Source organism: Polyodon spathula, chromosome 35 (genome assembly GCF_017654505.1).
Source record: "Polyodon spathula isolate WHYD16114869_AA chromosome 35, ASM1765450v1, whole genome shotgun sequence".
NCBI classification, from domain to species: Eukaryota; Metazoa; Chordata; class Actinopteri; order Acipenseriformes; family Polyodontidae; genus Polyodon; species Polyodon spathula.
In genome coordinates this window covers 5359571-5379352 of record NC_054568.1, presented here as the reverse complement: position 1 = coordinate 5379352, position 19782 = coordinate 5359571, and the positions used below count along the sequence as shown (strand labels likewise).

Here is a 19782-nt window from a genome sequence, read left to right as displayed (position 1 = left end):
AGAGGGGAGGTAAATTCAGCAAGGCCAAACCTGCACCTTCAGGTACCATGCTCTGCATACCCCTCCCTCTTCACACACACACACACAACGCGTGTGTTCCATGCATTCTGCACAGGCAGACGCTATCGATTGCTCACCTCCACGATCTCCATCTACTTGTCATCTCTCATTCCCCTCTCTCTGTCTGCCACCCATAGCAACCACCGCACCAGAGGGCAGGTTTAAAGCACACACACACACACACACACACACACAAAAAAAAAGGAAACTTCACTGAGCATGCTCGGAAGCCTGGGCAGCAACTTCAAGGCACCCTGGGAGTTGTAGTTTTCAGAAAGTCTCTTGTCTCATCTCAGTCCTGCCATTCCATGTTTCGCAACCAGAAGGCACTGTCTTCCAGCAAATAACGTCCAGACTATAAGGCAGTAAGGACGTTGTGCCTAGAAATGTTCACTTGCTAAAAAGTGTTTTACAATCCCACTGCCTTCCACACTGCAGCCCAGCGCTTTCTTTCTCTAACCTCTAAGCTCCTCAAACCCACTGCCTTCCACACTGCAGCCCAGCACTTTCTTTATCTAACCACTGAGCTCCTCAAACCCACTGCTTTCCACACTGCAGCCCAGCACTCTAACCACTGAGCTCCTCAAACCCACTGCCTTCCACACTGCAGCCCAGCACTCTAACCACTGAGCTCCTCAAACCCACTGCCTTCCACACTGCAGCCCAGCACTCTAACCACTGAGCTCCTCAAACCCACTGCCTTCCACACTGCAGCCCAGCGCTTTCTCTAACCACTGAGCTCCTCAAACCCACTGCCTTCCACACTGCAGCCCAGCGCTTTCTTTATCTAACCACTGAGCTCCTCAAACCCACTGCCTTCCACACTGCAGCCCAGCACTCTAACCACTGAGCTCCTCAAACCCACTGCCTTCCACACTGCAGCCCAGCACTCTAACCACTGAGCTCCTCAAACCCACTGCCTTCCACACTGCAGCCCAGCACTCTAACCACTGAGCTCCTCAAACCCACTGCCTTCCACACTGCAGCCCAGCACTCTAACCACTGAGCTCCTCAAACCCACTGCCTTCCACACTGCAGCCCAGCACTCTAACCACTGAGCTCCTCAAACCCACTGCCTTCCACACTGCAGCCCAGCACTTTCTTTCTCTAACCACTGAGCTCCTCAAACCCACTGCCTTCCACACTGCAGCCCAGCACTCTAACCACTGAGCTCCTCAAACCCACTGCCTTCCACACTGCAGCCCAGCGCTTTCTCTAACCACTGAGCTCCTCAAACCCACTGCCTTCCACACTGCAGCCCAGCACTCTAACCACTGAGCTCCTCAAACCCACTGCCTTCCACACTGCAGCCCAGCACTCTAACCACTGAGCTCCTCAAACCCACTGCCTTCCACACTGCAGCCCAGCGCTTTCTTTCTCTAACCACTGAGCTCCTCAAACCCACTGCCTTCCACACTGCAGCCCAGCACTTTCTTTCTCTAACCACTGAGCTCCTCAAACCCACTGCCTTCCACACTGCAGCCCAGCACTTTCTTTCTCTAACCACTGAGCTCCTCAAACCCACTGCCTTCCACACTGCAGCCCAGCGCTTTTTATCTTTCTTTCTCTAACCACTGAGCTCCTCAAACTGCGGCGTACTGTGAGCAAGACAGCTCGGCTCCTCTGAAGGAGCGGTTACAGCCGTTTAAGCTCCGGGGTTAGAATCTGTAACGGCAGAGCATCACACAGCACTGCCTGATACATACAGCACAGTGACTGTGGAACAGTGGGCTTGTTTTTTTTTTTTTTTTTTGGCTTTTAACATGTAAATATCATGCGTACTTATTATACACTCAACAGAGCTAAATTCAGAAACACTGAAAGTAATCAAATAAATGTATTGACAAACATTTCAAATAAAAGTCTTTCTCTGTGTCTTCAATAGAAACACAGAAACAATCTTAATAAATTCAATGACAGACTTTTGGTGGAAACGTTTCTCTCAGTGCTTTCCACAGAAATGCTAAAACAAGCTTAATAAATGAAACAGCAAACACTTCCACTAAAAGTCAGACCTCAGAGAGGGATGGTAAAGCACAGAAAGGTCTGGTAAAGCACAGGGAAGCATTGTAAAGCACAGAGAGGTCTGGTAAAGCATAGGTAAGCATTGTAAAGCACAGAGAGGTCTGGTAAAGCATAGGGAAGCATTGTAAAGCACAGAGAGGTCTGGTAAAGCATAGGGAAGCATTGTAAAGCACAGAGAGGTTGGTAAAGCATAGGGAAGCATTGTAAAGCACAGAGGGGGCTGGTAAAGCATAGGGAAGCATTGTAAATCACAGAGAGGTCTGGTAAAGCATAGGGAAGCACTGTAAAGCACAGAGAGGTCTGGTAAAGCATAAGCATTGTAAAGCACGGTGAAAGCGTGGTAAAGCATAGGTTTGCACATAAATCAGATCCAGAGGAAACAAAGTGTAAATACAGAACAGATGGAAGAAGACACTTTTTCAGAGAGACGGGCGAGTATGGAATGGATTACCTAGTCATGTTGAGGCAGAAACACAGAAACCAGGTCCAGAGGTCACCGAGCCAGAAAGGGTATAGACACTTCTTCATATAGAGAGAGTGGGAAGTGTAAGGAGTGGCTCCCTAGGGTGACCCAGTCATGTTGCTGATCACTGGGATCCTTTAAGACCCGACTTGACAAAGTTTTGAGATCAGTCAGCTGCTTGGAGCCGGCCTCCATCGGGAATTTTCTTTGGATCTTTAATACAGAAGTGTAGCGTCACCTGGAATTTCAGGAGATAGATATATATATGAACATAGTTTAGATATGCTATTTAACATCATGCAATAATAAAACAAAAATGAGTTCATTCTATATAGAGGGGATGCGTGTGGATGTTGAATTCAGAGAAGGACTCCTCAGCGGTCTAGTGCAGCACAGACGGGAATTTCCCACAACTAGCGACCAAAAGTCAAATATTTACTAGGGAAGTTATTTAATCTTTATCTTTAATCTTTAATATTTTATCCCCTTGTCTTTTGATCAGTATTTTGGTTTGCTTCGTAAACACACAATCACAGACACACACACACATTTAAGGAACAGTCTAGATTTTATTTAATAGTTTGCAGTACGTGCATTAAGAACACAAGCGTGGATAAAATAAAGAATAATTACATATATACACACACACACAAATTAAATATACATAATACATGCTAGCTCTATTGATAAACGACAATAATAATAATAATAATAATAATAATAATAATAATAATAATAACATTGACTCCCATTGCACTCGACATTGCCAGAATAACTGTTAGAGGTATTGTTGAGCTCACAGAACAAATGTAAAATTTGGTCTGTCTAAACCACTCTGCAATGGAGAGTCTCTTCCCTCTCAGTGGAGCGTCGACAGAAGTGCAGGAACTCCTTGACCAGGGTGAGGCGCCGGCGCTTGGTGGGGGGGGTGGGGGGGTGGGATACGTTCGGGCAGTGGAACCCCACGGTGACGGTGCTGAGAAGGCGAGGCTTGCAGAATGCACAGGACCTGAAAGGCTCCTCCCCCTGGCCCCCCAGGGATGTAGAACGAGTTGCACTGCCCATGGCAGAAGCAGCTGAGCACAGTCCTGCTGAGACAGCCCTCCTCCCTCAGAGTCTGGATCAGAGGCTGGCTCTTATACCAGTCCCCCCGTCAAGACCAGGGCTGGATTAGAGTCCAGGACCCCCTACTGCTGCTGCTTGCCCCCGCGGCCCGGAGGAGGGGGCACAGCCCCCCCAATCGCGTTCCCCGCTCCCTGTCTGATCAGCGGCTCCTCTTTACCCCCGCACAGGCATCCCAGGGTGAGAATCAAGAGCACGGCGGGGCAAGGCATCTCTGCAGGGGAGGAGCGAGGGCATTAGGAGTCAACATGTACAGCTGTGGTCTAAAGTTTTGCGATAACTAGAAATTTTAGGATTGAGACATAATTGAAAAACAAATACATGAACACAATTTAGATATTATTTAAAAACTACAAAATGAGATCGCAATAAGTCTTGCGGAAGCCGTAGCAGCTGCACAGTATTTCATGTTAAGATTTCGGTAAAATACTTAATTGATTATGTACAATAATAATAACAATAATAATATTTTGGTAAATGCATTGAAAATTCTAAAATATATTTATTAATAATAATAATGATAATAATAATAATAATAATATCTCTCTTGGGACATCTTTACGAGAACCCTGTAGAAAATGCATTTTTATTTTACTACTTAAAAATTTAATTATATATATATATGCACCCCCAAAAAAAACATTTATTTTTTCTAATTCCCTCATATCTACATATACCAAAAAAATAGATAAAAGCAAAGATTTTATATTATATTTAAAATTACCTGGTAATAATAATAATAATAATAATAAATAAGCCCCTCTTATCTGTCTGAAAAATGACAGGAGATTTCGATTCCTACCAAAAGAATGTGGTACCCCCAGACTCGTGAAACAATGAAACACTGGATCTCCCCGCTTCTCAGCTCCCCACCACAAACCCAGCAGCAGCCAGGCTAATCCTTCTCAATCCGGACTCGGGAATGTCCGGGAATATCTGGGACAATCTCTTCCAAGGAAAAAGAGGGCGAGAGGGATCTCCTTTGAGAGGCTGCTGCAATCAAACACTCTTCAAAGAACAAGACAGCTTGTGTGAGAGAGACAGAGAAAGAGACACACAGAGAGGCAGAAAGACAGAAAGACAGAGAGAGGGAGAGAGACCGTATCCCAGTACCAACAGTGGAAAATAAAGTTGTCAAAAATAATATCTGTTCAGCTGTTTAAGTTCACTGTATTGGGGCTCTGGGCTCTAGGCTCTCTGTGTGCAAGTGTGTGTGTCAGTCCCTGCTACCCTTGCACTGCACAGAGAAAAGGGAAGTGACTTCAGCCGTTCCCAATCCCTTCTCCTGAGCTAGACTCTGCTACACAGCACCGTCCCCCACTCTTTTATACTACCTGGGGTGTATAGCGGTCTACTGCAGGCCGCTGGGACACAAGCACCCTCTGTGCTGCTGTGCGTGTGAGAATGAGACTGGTTTTATAAACGTCTGATCTTTAAAGCCAGTTCACGAATTTGACTGGCTACTTGCATGATGCATACTAAGATCAAATGATCATTAAAAAAAAGAAAAAGTAGAACAGGGAGGTATGTATGCATGCCAACTGTACACATACATATATGTGAAACACACTTCTTCATTCAAGAACCACGAAAGAGCACGACACGATCATTTACAGAGCGTAACGCACGACGCTGCCTCGCAACCAATCCCCCGTTTATAATGCGCTACTGAAGAATATGAAATGCATGTACCGCGATGTCGATGTTTATTGACATATCGTCTAACACTTGTTAACTAGCTTGATATTGTTTATTTAAATGCGGAAAAAAAGGACAAATATTTATCATAGAATGCATAACAATAATATTTTGCATTGGCGAGTGTGTTCAAATTACAGAGCCTCAGATGAAATTCTTTAAAAAGAAAACAAAAAATACAAATAATTTTATTCTGAAGAAACAAATGATAACAACAACAAATTAATATTTTGTGTCAGGTTCTAGAACACAGCGAAACGTGTGCACTCACATCGATACATTTATAAATAAAACAAAGCTTTTTATATAATAAAGAAAAAAATATCTATAGATATATATATTTTACACACATAAACACAAACCAATTATAATCCAAAAACACTTTTTAAAATCAATTACCTCTCTAAATTACCTAAAACTGTGAGACTTACAATCGAATCAGTGATAGAGAGAGAGCGAGAGAGTGAGAGTGACAGAGAAAAATGGGAACGCAATCAAGACATTATTCATATCTTTTAACAGCAAGTTTCACACACTCCTAGATCAGCTGTCATCTTGAAAAGCAACACCGATAACAGTGATGAAACTGGGGTACAAACTAAAGTCAAGCTGCAGAAACGCCTGTTTGTTTTGCGTTGAAGACAGATCAGCCAGCCTCTGACAGTTCTGACCATGTCATCCTGATGAAGTTATGCAAGAAAATCATCATAAAAAAAGTGATCCTACAGCTCAAGTGACCCGCTTCTCGATAAGAGAAGAGGGAATTTCGGGGACCCCCTGTATCACCTCCTCTCCACCTGCAACGCCTGACTCAAGAGAAAGGTCTGCATGTGGGGATGACTCTGAGCTTGGGGACCTCTGGGGTCCTTTTACAGGAGTCTGGGTGGCAGGGGGTGATACAGCAGAACTGGCCAGGTTTGTGATACTGTTTTGGGGCTGGCTGTGAGCTTGGAGCACTTTCTCTTCCTCCTCATCTCCATCCATTTCTCCCTCTTTCTTCTGAGCTTCCAGTATTCGCATCACACTCTCGTGACTCAGAGACCTCCCGAATCGCCTCGCCCCCTTTCTCTTTACAACGCTCCCCACTCCAGTGCCCCCGAAACGCTCAGCCACTCTCAGAACAGGGCTGCGCTGGAAATGCAAAGGGGGCCGGGCCCCTGAAGCAGCCACGTTTGAGCTGGAGCCCGGCCAGGGGGACCAGAGGCGGGAGGAGAGCTTGTTAAAGCAGCGAATCCGATCGGTGACGGAGAGACGCGAGGAGTCGGGGTCCGAAGAGACTTGAGACACTTTCTTAAAGTCTCTCCCTCCCTCATCATCTTCCACAGGAGCAGAAACAGAGCTGCAGTCCATTCTCTTCTCCTCCTCCTCCCTCTCCTCTTCCCCTCCAGCAGGCGGGGCAACCAACTCTGGAACTACCATCTTAACTGGCCTGTCTCCTTCCTCTTCCTCTTCCTTCTCCTTCTCCTCCTCCTCCTTCTCATCCTTCCTCCTCGGGGGCCAGGCATCTTGCATGACCATCCGAAAAATGCTGGATTCCTCTCTCTTCTCCTCTACCTCTCCCGTCTCTTCCATCACTCTCTCCTGCTCTTCCTCTCCTTCCCCTTCCTCTGCCTGTTTACCCCCAAGTTCTGCTATTCCCTCAGGCAGACTCAAGGATCTCCTGGGGGCTTTCTTGCCTCGCCGGCCCGATCTAAACAGACTGAACGACAGCCAGTTCCTGTCCCTCTCCTCCCTTTCTATCTTCTCCCGGTCCTTCTCTCTCTTCTCCTCCTCCTTCCTTTCCTCCTCCCTCTCTCTCCCCTCTGGCTGCAGTGGGGTGTCCACCTGCACTGTGAGGCTGGTGTCAGGGGAGCTCGGCTCCACTGGGCTGCGTTGGAAGCTGGAGGTTGGGATGTGGGGATCAATTTCTGCCACTTCCAACTCTGAGCGAGGGCAGAGGAAAGGGGGAGGAAGAAAGAGGATATGGGGAGAAGGGCAAGGAAGAGGGGAAGGGATGAGGGGGGAGAGAGAGAGAGCAAGAGAGAGGAAAGGCAGAATAAGTGGAAGGAAAAAAGCACATGCATAAGAAATTCTTTCCGTTAGTTTCAGTTATATTTTGTAAGTGTTGGATACCCTCTGCTGGTGGCTTTATGTAACTAATATTATATATATATATACACACACACACACACACACACACACACACACACACAAAGTACCAGCTTGCAGTATAGCAGGGCTGTCCAGCCTGTTTTTTTAATAAGGTTGGTGAAAGGCAGGTTTATTTCCTGTACAAGCACACCATTCTCCATGACTCACAATCACATCACCTTATTGACGAGATTCAACGGTTCTTAAACTCCACCCACCACTTCCTGTTGTGTCAGCCAAATGGGCGGGTCCAGAAGCTAGCTCCTCCCCTTCAAAGTGGGCAGGTCCACCTGGGCTGTCAATCACCCTCTTCCTGCCCAGCGTCCAACTGCCTGCCTCGAAACTGAGAGACCCCAGTGCACTCTGGGAAGGAAACACAATACTAACAACAACAGCTAGGGTATAATGACTCGCTGTGTCTTTCAATCGTAATGCTTTCATACATGATGTATCGTATCGTGTATAGAGGTCTGTATCGTTTGCATTGTGAAACAACACCAACACAGGCAGGGGTGCAAATTTTGTCGCTATGGCACTAGATTCTAGCTCCAGGGTACCTCATATAGCCCTGAATCTCAGTTAAAAAGGTCAGTCCATAATTTTATTGGAAGGAGGGCTCCAGAACATGAGACAGGGGCAGGATGTGATATACTATACAGGGCATCGTGGTGAATGAAGCTCCGAGCTGGAGACGACCTCATAATCCAAAGGAATGGAAACAAAACATACAGGATAAAAATGGCCCCAAAATAACCGAACCCCCAAAGACAGTACTTACCTGCTAGATGCTTTGAAAACAAGCCAAATTGGGAGTTTTTCTGCCAGCACTGATCAAGGGGGAGTGGGATACAAACATCGTCTCAAGTTCAACGTTCTAATAAAACGTGAATTCGTATCACTTACATTCAAGAAAATCAATATTCAGGACAACACCACTGCTCACCAGGTCCCTGCTGCCGCGCTGTCCCAGGGTGAAGAGGCGAAGAGATTTCCGGAGACCGGTGCTCCTCTCCACCTTCACAGGAGTGAGGAAAGAGGCCCGGCCCGAGGCGAGCCTGGGAGGGGGAGGGAGAATTGTTTTCATCCCTGTACAGAGACACATATATACCAGCTCCATTTACTGTGATAGACCAGGAATGGGAATGAGACTCCTACTGCAGAGCAGTTTCAACCATTCCAGGTTTTACCACCAGCTTGATTAGCCACAGTGCATCTAGGTAACAAGCTCAACTGTGTGTGTGTGTGCGCGTGTGTGTGTGTGTGTGTGCGTGCGTGCGTGTGTGCGTCTTAATATTAGACTCTCAGTGAAATCAGGAATGGATCGAACTGCTGTGCAGCGGGAGTCTCATTTCCATCGCCTGCACTCATCCGTGCCTCTCTCTGCAGCCCCTCCTAACCTCTGCGTTTGTTTCAGGTCAGTGCGAGTGCTTCTCCTTCTCCTCGTCTTGTTCTTCGTCTTCGTGGAGGACTGGGGAGTGGTGCGTCGGGGTGGGGGGGCGCCGGTCCGCTCCAGGTAGCTCCCCGGACTCCCGGGAACGACATCACATGGGCCCTCGGGGGCCAGCAGAGCTGGGACACACACCCAGAGAGAGAGGCTTTAATAATGTTTGTACTTAGTCTGAGAAGCTCTCCATTAGAGAGCTCCTACTTTTTCTTGATGCTGCAACATTAATGTGGATAAGAGCACATGCACACGCACACACATCTTGAATAAAACAGCTTCATGTGCACAGTGTACAGCTGTGGCTAAAAGTTTTGCATCACCTAGAATTTTAGTACCGAGACCCAATAAAAAAAAATATAATTTAGATCTTTTATTTAACCTCCTGTAAATAAAAAAAAAAAACTACAAAATGATCTCGCAAAAGTCCACCGGAAGCAATAATAGCAGTACAGCATTCCATGTTAGATTTTGAAAAGTCACACTTTTCAGTTTTTCATTAAGTATATGTGGAAAACGGAACATTGTTCAGCAGCTTTCATTCCACTTTAGGAAGCAAAATTAGTTTGTTCTATAGGAGTGATGCTAAACAGTCATAGCTGTGGACTCATACACTGTTTATTATGAATGGCAGATCTCACCTGCTGTTGGAGAGAGACACAGGATCTTGGGGTCATGACTGGAGTCCTGCACTGACCGCCTGCAAAGAGAAACACACACGAGAAGGAAACATACTTTTCTTTGAAAAAGTCTGTGTTGTGGTGCTTTGCAACAAGAGTTCAAGAACAGCGTTCAGTGTATTACAAGTCATGTCCCTATAGGAACACATTATCAGCAGCTACACTTCTAATCACACTGAGAGTGTAGAGCTGCACTCAGAGTCAACCACAAAGCACTCGAAACAGGGCCTGCAGAAACAGGATTACATGCACTGAAAGCAGCTTTTTGTCTGGTTTTTTATTTAGATTTAATGTTTCTAAGTGGCTGCTGTCTCTGATCATATTGAGAGTGTTTCGTTCTCTTGCACTGTCTCTGTGTGACAGACCCTCCCTCCTCCCTCCTCTCCCTGTACCTCAGTGTTGTATCAGTTTATCTGTGGTGTGTCTGTGTCTCTTATAATATGTTTCGAAGTGTTCGATGGCTGTCTCTGATCACGTTGAGAGTGTGTTTCGTTCTCTTGCACTGTCTCTGTGTGACAGACCCTTTCCCCTCTCCCTGCACCTCAGTGTTGTATCAGTTCATCTGTGGTGTGTCTGTGTCTCTTATAATATGTTTCGAAGTGTTCGATGGCTGTCTCTGATCGTGTTGAGAGTGCGTTTCGTTCTCTTGCACTGTCTCTGTGTGACAGACCCTCCCTCCTCCCTCCTCTCCCTGCACCTCAGTGTTGTATCAGTTCATCTGTGGTGTGTCTGTGTCTCTTATAATATGTTTTAAGTGTTCGATGGCTCCCTCTAATCACGTTGAGTGTGTGTTTCGTTCCCTTGCTCTCTTTGTATCACACATACAGTAACAGTATATCCGAATAACAATAAGTAAAAATAAATAAATAGATAAATAAATAATAATAATAATTCAAAGGCTCACCTCTTCTTCGCTGGGCTCTCTGGCCCAGGTACCGCCTCCTCAGGGGCTTTGCGTTTGGCGGTGAACGAGGTGTGAACCGAGAGACTCACCGCCCCCTGCTGGGCTGGAGGGAGAACAGCAGGTGTCACACAATCCACCCCAAACAGAGTTTACAGAGGATTAGAACTGAGACTCCCATTGCATAACGGTTTGATCCATTCCTGGTTTTATTACGAGTTTAATAAGAGACACACCTGAGTAACGCAGGCAAATCACTCGTCATGAACACAGGTTGTCAAAAAGCACTTCTTTTTGGCTTGTTCAGCAACCACGTAGCTAATAACGAGACTCCCATTGCAAAGGAGTGTGATCCATTCCTGGTTTTACTGTGACTTTAAAAAGACACACCTGAGCTTGTTACATGTACACTGTGGCTTACCAAGCTCATAGTAAAACCTGGAATGGATCAAAACTGCTGCGCAACAGGAGTCTAATTTCCTGAGGTTCTGTACAATATGAGATGTGTGTGTGTGTGTGCAGATCTGGAGAGACATTCAGAGGGTGCTTTCCACTCACCAGACTTCCTGTCCAGTTGAATGGGAATGTTTGTGGGGGTCCGGGTGGTCTTCAGTTTGCCAAGCGCATCGGCGAAGATCTCTGCCAAGGGAGCAGTATCGAAAAGCCTTAATTCAAGGGCTTACATCGAAAAAACAACATTAACAGCAGGTTTTTATCGTGAGAACCTCAAAAGCATTTCACCGGATATATGCAGACATGCGTGAAGCGTGCCCTACACACTAGAGCTGCGCGAACCGACTGTCAGATTATTGGGATGCAGCCCTCCGCAGAAATCAGGTGCCGACAATCATGCGAGAGGGTCGCTGGCATCCATCGGGCTGAGTCACCAGTGAAATTAGTGAAGCAGCAGCTGCCTGGGTTTGTGATGATCGTTGCTTTTCTTGGACTCTGTGGAGGAGAACAGCGACCCACACAAACCCAGGCAGCTGTTTCTTCATCTGTATAAAATCTAAAGCAATTCAGAATTATCAGGGATAAAAATAAGAATCCCATTGCACAGCACTTTCATGGTTTTTATTTAAGTTAAATAAGACACACCTGAGCTTGTTAGCTAGACACACTGGGGCTGATCAAGCTGGTGGTAAAACCTGGACTGGGCGACACTGCTGTGCAACAGGAGTCTTATTTCCATTGGCATGCTCAGTGACATTGTCAGCGGTCTGATCTGGCAGTACCTCCCACGCTGCGCCTTCTCCTCCTCTTGGTGGCGCTGTCCACGCGAGTATCCTCGCTTTCCTCCATGACCTCATCGCTGGGAGTGGCACACCCTGGCTCTGCCCTCGACGGAGACTGCGACGTAGTGTCCAGAATGGACGATGGGACAGTGCCTGTGGGGGAGTGGGTGGAAGGAGAGAGAGAGAGAGTGGACAACAAGCTCAACATTCAATTCATTCAAGATCAGAGACAACTGAACTGATATTCCCCCTTTACCTCCTCCCATCCACTGCAAGTCTGTGTCTTGAACCCAGATCCCCACCTTGCCCCCTGGCTCACCGATGTGCTCAGACCAGTTGAACTGATCCCCACCTGCCCGGCCCCTATCGGTGTCGTAATGTCTCAGTACTAAACAGTTGAACCCAGACCCCCCTCCTCCTTGCTCACCGATGCGCTCCGGATCCCCGATCAGGGTCCTCAGCACACCGGTCTGCCTCTCCAGCAGTCGCTCGGTCCCTGCAGTGAACCGCCCCTCCGTCCCGGGACACTGGAACAGGTTTGGTGAGAAAACCAGCGCCAGACTTCCAGAGCTCATCCGGTTATCGGAGACCCTGAGCGGGGAGAGAGGGACAACCAGCAGCCACTGAGAGCCAAATCAATGACAAATAATGCACATACACACATCATTATATACCCTGAATACCTTTCACATTGCCTCGATTTGCAGGGGGGGGGCCCAGAGAGTTAGGGTTAGGGAGAGTCTAACCTGTCAGCCACTCTCCTGAGGAAGGTGCAGAGAGTTAGGACGAGTCTAACCTGTCAGCCACTCTCCTGAGGAAGGTGCAGAGGGTTAGGACGAGTCTAACCTGTCAGCCACTCTCCTGAGGAAGGTGCAGAGAGTTAGGACGAGTCTAACCTGTCAGCCACTCTCCTGAGGAAGGTGCAGAGGTATCGCAGGGCTAGCGCTCTGGCTGCGGGAAGCAGGGCGGTGAGGAGCAGCGTGGCGTCTTGGCGCTGGTTCTGATCCGGTAAGCCTTGGGCCCGACAGAGGGGAGCCTGCAGAGAGAGGGGCAGCAGGGGGGAAGGCAGCTCTCGGAAGAACTGCTTCAGCAAGGCAGCAACATCGCAGGGCTGGGGCGCCGAGGAGGAGGACAGAACTGACTCGCCCTGCTCTAGACGAGACTAGGGGGGGAGAGGGAGAGGAGAAGAGGAGAGAGAGCATGGGAGGGGATAGTATAGGTGGAATTGAGAGCAAGAGAGAGAGAAGACAGAACAGTCAGCACCAAACTGAACAGTTTCTAAATCATTTTTCTTTTCTAAATACTGTAAACAAGCCTTGCGACTGGGGTTCATTTCGCCCTTTTGAACACAGACCCAGACACACGACTGAAGGTTTTAAAGCGCGGATGCGCTATTTATAAATAACAAAAATAAAATGAAAAACGAAAAACAAACACCTAGCTCTAAGGAGCGCTAACTATTTTGCTCTATGTTACAGGTCATATTACAGTTAACTTAAACACAGTTCTTCAATGCTAAAGACTGGAAGACATCGGAACGCGATTCTCAACCCTGGCCACCTGAACATTCAAGTTGGCATACAACGATGAATCATCTAGTTTTGATCTGACATGGAAATTGTAATTCATTTGTTTGTTTCATCCCCTCTGGACTGCTGTAACGCCCTATTGGGTGGTCTACCCTGTAAACGTATCAATCGCTTGCAGCAGGCTCAGAATACAGCTGCACGAATTCTGACAGGTACAAAAAGACCTGATCATATTACACCTGTTCTTGCCCGCTTGCATTGGCTTCCGGTGAAGTACAGAGCTATTTTTAAAAAGTTACCAATGACATTCAAGGCTGTCTCTGGAAATGGTCCTTCTTGCTTTACTGATATGCTGAGATCTGCCGAGGCTGGGCTTCTGGTGACTACGACGATAAAACGCAGCTCTTGTGATGGAAGAGTCTTTAGTCATTCTGCTCCTGTATTATGGAACAATCTTCCAACTGAAATCTGAAAAGCTGACTCAATCAATGCATTTAAAACACAGCTTAACACACATCTTTATGCAGAGGCCTTTTTGTAGATTGGGATGGCCTGTTTTAGAATATTGTTCATACGTATTTTATTTTATTGTGCATTATATTATATATTCTGTTATATTACTGTATAGTATATTTATTTGTCATGTGAAGCGCTTTGGGATGCCTTGGCCTGAAAGGCGCTATACAAAATCAATTTGATTGACTGATTAACGTTTTGAGAGATCTGGGTTGAGATCTGATGCTTCATGAAGTCCCTGTGGTTCCACGGATTTTAAAGGACAAATCCGCCTCTCTCCTCATCAGCAGATTAATTGTACTTCCACCCCTCTCAGAAACTGCTATAAATGTTAGGCTTGAAGCAGAACCGCGATTCATGGCTTTATAGAGTCTCACTATCGCAGAATCTACACTGTAATTTCGTATTGCAGCCTAATGTTCTGCTGTACGTATTTCTTCATTTAATTTTGGTTCTCCTACATAAACTCAGGGGCAAGGGCATTTAAACAGATATACCACTGCAACAGAATTGATAACCCTTGTATCATGTATTTACAGCGCAGAATTTAAATATTTGGTACTGTGTGTGTTAGAACAATGAACACATCTTTCACTTCCCAGCTGTCATTAGCTGGTAATGATTTATACACAGAAGCGACGAACGCATCCTTAATATTCCTGCCACGTCTAAAACCAAATCTAAGTGGAGGGCCGAGGATCACATTCCGATATCCTCCAATGTTTCGACACATTTAATGTCATTGGAGACATAACTTCAGGTCTAGGGGATCAATGAAGTGCTTATTATTCTACCCCTGGATCGAAAGCTAGCCTGCATGTCTTTAGCTTTCATTTTATAATCTGATGCATCTCTACATATTCTTTTTAGCCCCATGTATTTACCATATGGTTTGGGGGGGGGGGGGGTCAAATGTTTTCGATGATCACTATCTGCACGCAAAATTGTATTTATATTTGTTGATTTATGAGGAGAGAGAGGGAAGTACCTCCAAAGGTTTTTCTCAATTCGTTCTGTTCCCTGTACAGTAAATGACAGATTTCCAGCCGGTGTAATCTAGAGAAACAGAAGTTCCTCACACCCTGTGCAAATACAGCTCACACGTATATGCACACTAGTGCACACCCATCCAGAACTGTGCAAAAGACTATTATACAACAGGCTCTGAAAGACAGCTCGCATTGAATCGCTTTTTCATACTCAGCTTGGAATGGAAATAAGACTCCCACTGCATAGCAGTTTGCTCTATTCCTGGTTTTCCACTATGAGTTTAATAAGACACACCCAAGCTTGTTGCCTAGACACTGAGATCAATCAAACTTTTTGTAAAACCTGGACTGGGTAAAACTGCCATGCAAAAGGAGTTTTTTCCATCTGCAAGACATCCCTAAACTTCCTCGTCCACCCCCCTCCCCTCCATCACTGGGTTACCTGGAGAGCGCGGATTCTGGAGACAGAGCCAGACTTGCGGAACAGGCCTTCGGTGTGGAGATGAAGAGACAGGAACTCGCAGGCATCTACCAGGAACCTAGAGAGAGAGAGAGAGGAGGTAAACAGAGAAAACGCATGTTTAGTTACAACAGTTAGTTGTAGTTAGTTGTTAACAATAGTTTAGTTAGTTGTCCTTCAATAATTACAATCACACTAAAAAGTAATGGCCATAAACATGCTTACTCTGTATATTCTAAATAGCTGAGCTGTAATAATCACAGGTATCAATGTGAAAAAATGTGAATCAATGGGAATTCCTGAAGTACTCACTGTGGCACATCGCCCCCTAGTGTTGGAATGAAGCATTGCGGCAGGGAGTGGAGCTCTCGACCAAAAGAAAAACTAGCAAGAGGCTGAGAGAGAGATATAGTGAGAGAGCGCGCGAGGGAGCAAAAGAAAGATGAGAAATAAATCACTACATGCACACCAAGTTTCCTATTTTTGCTATACTTCATAATGCTTGCTTTTTTTCTTGGCATGGCAATTTCTTGCACCCCATAGGACTTCACACAAACATATACTGTAACAGGGTTAAAATAAACAAATCTAAAAATGCAATTTTAACACATTGCAACACAAACCCAGAGGCACACGCCAGGGAAGGAAATGAAGACCCCTGTTGCGCAGCAGTTTTGATCCATTCCAGGTTTTACTACAAGCTTGAGAAGCCACAGTGTCTAGGTAACAAGCTCATGTGCGTCTTCTTAAACTCACAGTAAAACCAGGAATGGATCAAACTGCACTGTAATGGGAGTCTTACTCCCATCCTTGCACACAGAGAGAGAGACACACACACACACACACAAACCCCTGCCCTGGAACCCTTGTCTCAGTCACACTGTGTGGTTTATGTACAGTATCACCATCAACAACAACAACAAACAGTCATAACACACGGTTCACTTGTTTAGTTACCCGGCACAGTGTTATGAAAACAGACACCACGTGCGGAGTCCAAACACACAGAAACCTGCTGGACAACTACTTCAAGCAAGCAGCTGGGAAAACGGTTAGGAAGGACAACAAAATTCTGCTACTTAGTGTTTCTCAGAATTCTGCTACTTCTAGTGTGCGTTTCTCAGCGTCCTGCTACTTCTAGTGTGCGTTTCTCAGCGTCCTGCTACTTCTAGTGTGCGTTTCTCAGCGTCCTGCTACTTCTAGTGTGCGTTTCTCAGCGTCCTGCTACTTCTAGTGTGCGTTTCTCAGTGTTCGGTTAGGGACCTCTATTCAAGCTGAGAGTGCTTTTCATTCTCGCTCACTCTTTCCTGTGTCATACAAAGAGTGAATGACAAAGTACGCTCTCAATAAGAGGTAGCTGATCAAAGTCCAATGATCTTGTGATGCATCATAGCAGCCAATCAGAACCATCGCGATGCATATCGTATCGTGACATGAGTCTGTGGTTACGCCCCGATCGACCAGCACCAAAAACCAGTAAAAATGACCAGCTTTGGACCAGTCCGGCACACACCTGCCCTTCAGATGAGACGTAAAACAAGGTCCTATTGGAAGTGACTCTGCAGCAGCAACAGTGCATAGCTGATGCATAGCTCACCCCCCTAATCGCTTTCGTTAACTAACAGATTCATAATACTAATAACAATACCACCACCAGATCTTCTGGAAATTCAGAAAAGGAAAGTTAATTCTGTGCAAAACAAATCCATGCCATTGTTTATACCCCTGTTTATGATAGAAGAAAAAAACACACCCTATAAATAATATTTCGTTGACACAGTGACATGATATTAAAAGCGTAAACACGGCAGTGTAAATAGTCAGGGGTCACACGTTATTTACAGCGACGCCGTGCACATAGGGGCCGTTCCCTCGTTATTTACACAGCAGCGGTGTGTAAACAAAGGGGTCGGCTACCACAGTGAAACTTTAACAGAAGAGTAGCGGCACACAGGAGCCTTTTCGGGGTGACTCGGCGCAGGTAGAATCGGAACAGGCAGCAAGAACCCGGAGGAGGAGATGCTGCCAGCAAACACTCTGCCAACTCCATACATTCTGTTAACATACAATATCAACCCGATGAGCTGGTTTTTATTAAATACAGCAAGATACTACAGGGAGAAACTTGTACTGGCAGCACGCAAATAAATAAATTACACACACACACACATATAAAAGTGTAAACCCAAAGCATCTGTTAAATACACACCTTTCCCAATTCCTCGGCATGTCTTTGCGCGTCGGTGAGACAGGACCTCCAGTGTTTTACCTTAATCCCGGCTGATTTGAGAGTGTGGAGGACTGCAGCCGCCGTTTCCCTGTCTTCAAACAGGTTCATGGTGGCTTGCTGGTTTAATTTACTTCAAGACAGGCTACGGGTGCTAATATATATATATATTTCTATTATTAAAAAAAAAAAAAAAAAGAAGTTGTTCCAAACTACACAACTATAAACAAATCTTTGCCACGCCCGCGGAATATCGCCCCACTGCGCATTCAAAAACCAACACACGCAAATAATTAAATGAATGAAAAGTGACAGTAAGAACAAAACAAAATAACAATAACTCAAAACAATTAAAAAAAAAAAAAAAAAAAAAAAAGAGTCAACTTATTAAACACGTCTTAACTTTTTCTCAACAATAAACTTTGCAAAAGACAGCCCGTGCCGGTATATTGGGCCTACACACGTGTGTGTGTGTGTGTTTTAATTAAACCAGCAAAACATGAAATAGATCTTATTTAAATTTAAGCAACACGCAGCCGCTCTGTTAACGAGCTGAAGAGTACAAAAAAAAAAAATAATAATCTTTTGCAAATACTTTTGTATGAATTCTGTTTTAACTTGTTAATTGTGCCGTCTCTAGGCTGCGTCAAAACCCCCTTTCCATGAATTTGTTATTACCACCTGTGGGAGAGCAAGGCCAGGTCGCAAATTTATTTCTGAAGTCTGGTTTTTGCAGGCTAAACAGATCACTTTATCGGTGTAAATGTTGAACAAGTGCATGCACGAAGCACTTTATATAAACACTTCCAAAGCCATTTCCACTCCTGTCAAGTTTTTGTTAAATTATTACATTTTTTTTAGAAATGTTGATAAGTTTTTGTGCACTAAAATGTCATTTTGTAATATTTCTGGGGGTTTGACTGTTGTAACCCCGTTTTGGTAAGAAGGCGGACGGCGCCGCATCCTGTACTGAATCGGTGTAAAATGACTGGTCGTGACTAAGCGAGGGAGTAAGATAATGTTTTTTTTTTTTTTTTAATAAACGGGGGCAGCTAGTCATCTCTAAACTAAAAGCCGACGTCTTCAAAAACTGACACGTAATACAGTGATAAGAAAATTAAGGCACAGCAAAGTGTGATAAAGCATAGCTAAAGCATTGTAAAGCACAGAGAGGTCTGGTAAAGCACAGAGAGGTCTGGTAAAGCATAGGGAAGCATTGTAAAGCACAGAGAGGGCTGGTAAAGCATAGGGAAGCATTGTAAAGCACAGAGAGGTCTGGTAAAGCACAGAGAGGTCTGGTAAAGCATAGGGAAGCATTGTAAAGCACAGAGAGGTCTGGTAAAGCACAGGGAAGCATTGTAAAGCACAGAGAGGTCTGGTAAAGCACAGGGAAGCATTGTAAAGCACAGAGAGGGCTGGTAAAGCATAGGGAAGCATTGTAAAGCACAGAGAGGGCTGGTAAAGCATATATATATATATATATATATATATATATATATATATATATATATATTATATAATGAAAAATCCCAACACCACTGCATGTCCCTACTGTAATGTATTAATCTCTGCACTCCCATAATGCCCATCTTGAACACCTACAGGGATCGTTTACCTGCTTATTTTTGTGTTGCTACTCCAATGAAGTAAATGCAGTATAAGCGTGGGAAAAGCACAGGCTTAACTAGACTGCAAAATTACTGTTGTAAGGGTAATCCTAACTCGCTGCATCCTAGTTCACCTTGTATTCTAGTAGTAGTATTATTTGCACTGAGTGTAAACGACACTGTGTTTAAATCTGAAGCTTGCATTGTAACCCTGTGCTGCCCTGAGACACCTGTGTGAGTCGCCTGGGATAAAGGCGTCTGGCAACGAAATAAATAAATAATGAATAATAAAGGGAAATCTGTGTTGGCAGGCTGCTATGTCTTGCCTGGCTTCATCACAGCTCCACTAACAAGAAGGTCTTTTTTTTTTTGTGCAGCTGGGACTAGCACCCAGAGATGTGCTCACTGTGTCTGGGGGGCTGATGGCAGCAAGTGGGAAAACTACAGCGGGGGTGAGGAGTGAAGGGGGAAAGAGAAGGGGAGTTAGATAGGAGAAACCCAGGGCAAACTACAGTAAATGCATAGTGTATAATAACCACTGGGAAAGCATGGTGGGGAGGAACGACTGCAGAAATACTGTGGCAAAATTTTACAAAGGAGGAGACACTATTCAGATTGTTAAAATACCTGTCTGCCTGCATGCGTATCTCTCTCTCTCTCTCTCTCTCTCTCTCTCTCTCTCTCTCAGCAAGTCTGTGT

General features: G+C 45.3%; 1 protein-coding gene across 1 annotated transcript; it reads right to left on the bottom strand.

Moving 5' to 3' along the window:
• Positions 1-5312: 5312 nt before the first annotated feature.
• LOC121303770 (rho GTPase-activating protein 11A-like) lies at positions 5313-15746 on the bottom strand. Its single transcript, XM_041234548.1, has 12 exons — positions 15562-15746; positions 15232-15328; positions 12652-12917; positions 12183-12346; positions 11756-11908; positions 11079-11159; positions 10524-10626; positions 9581-9639; positions 8896-9067; positions 8442-8553; positions 7717-7861; positions 5313-7290 (listed from the first exon to the last, which is right to left on the bottom strand). Exons 1-12 carry the CDS (start codon positions 15744-15746, stop codon positions 6098-6100), a joined length of 2730 nt encoding a protein of 909 aa, XP_041090482.1. The 3' UTR covers positions 5313-6097.
• Positions 15747-19782: the final 4036 nt, after the last annotated feature.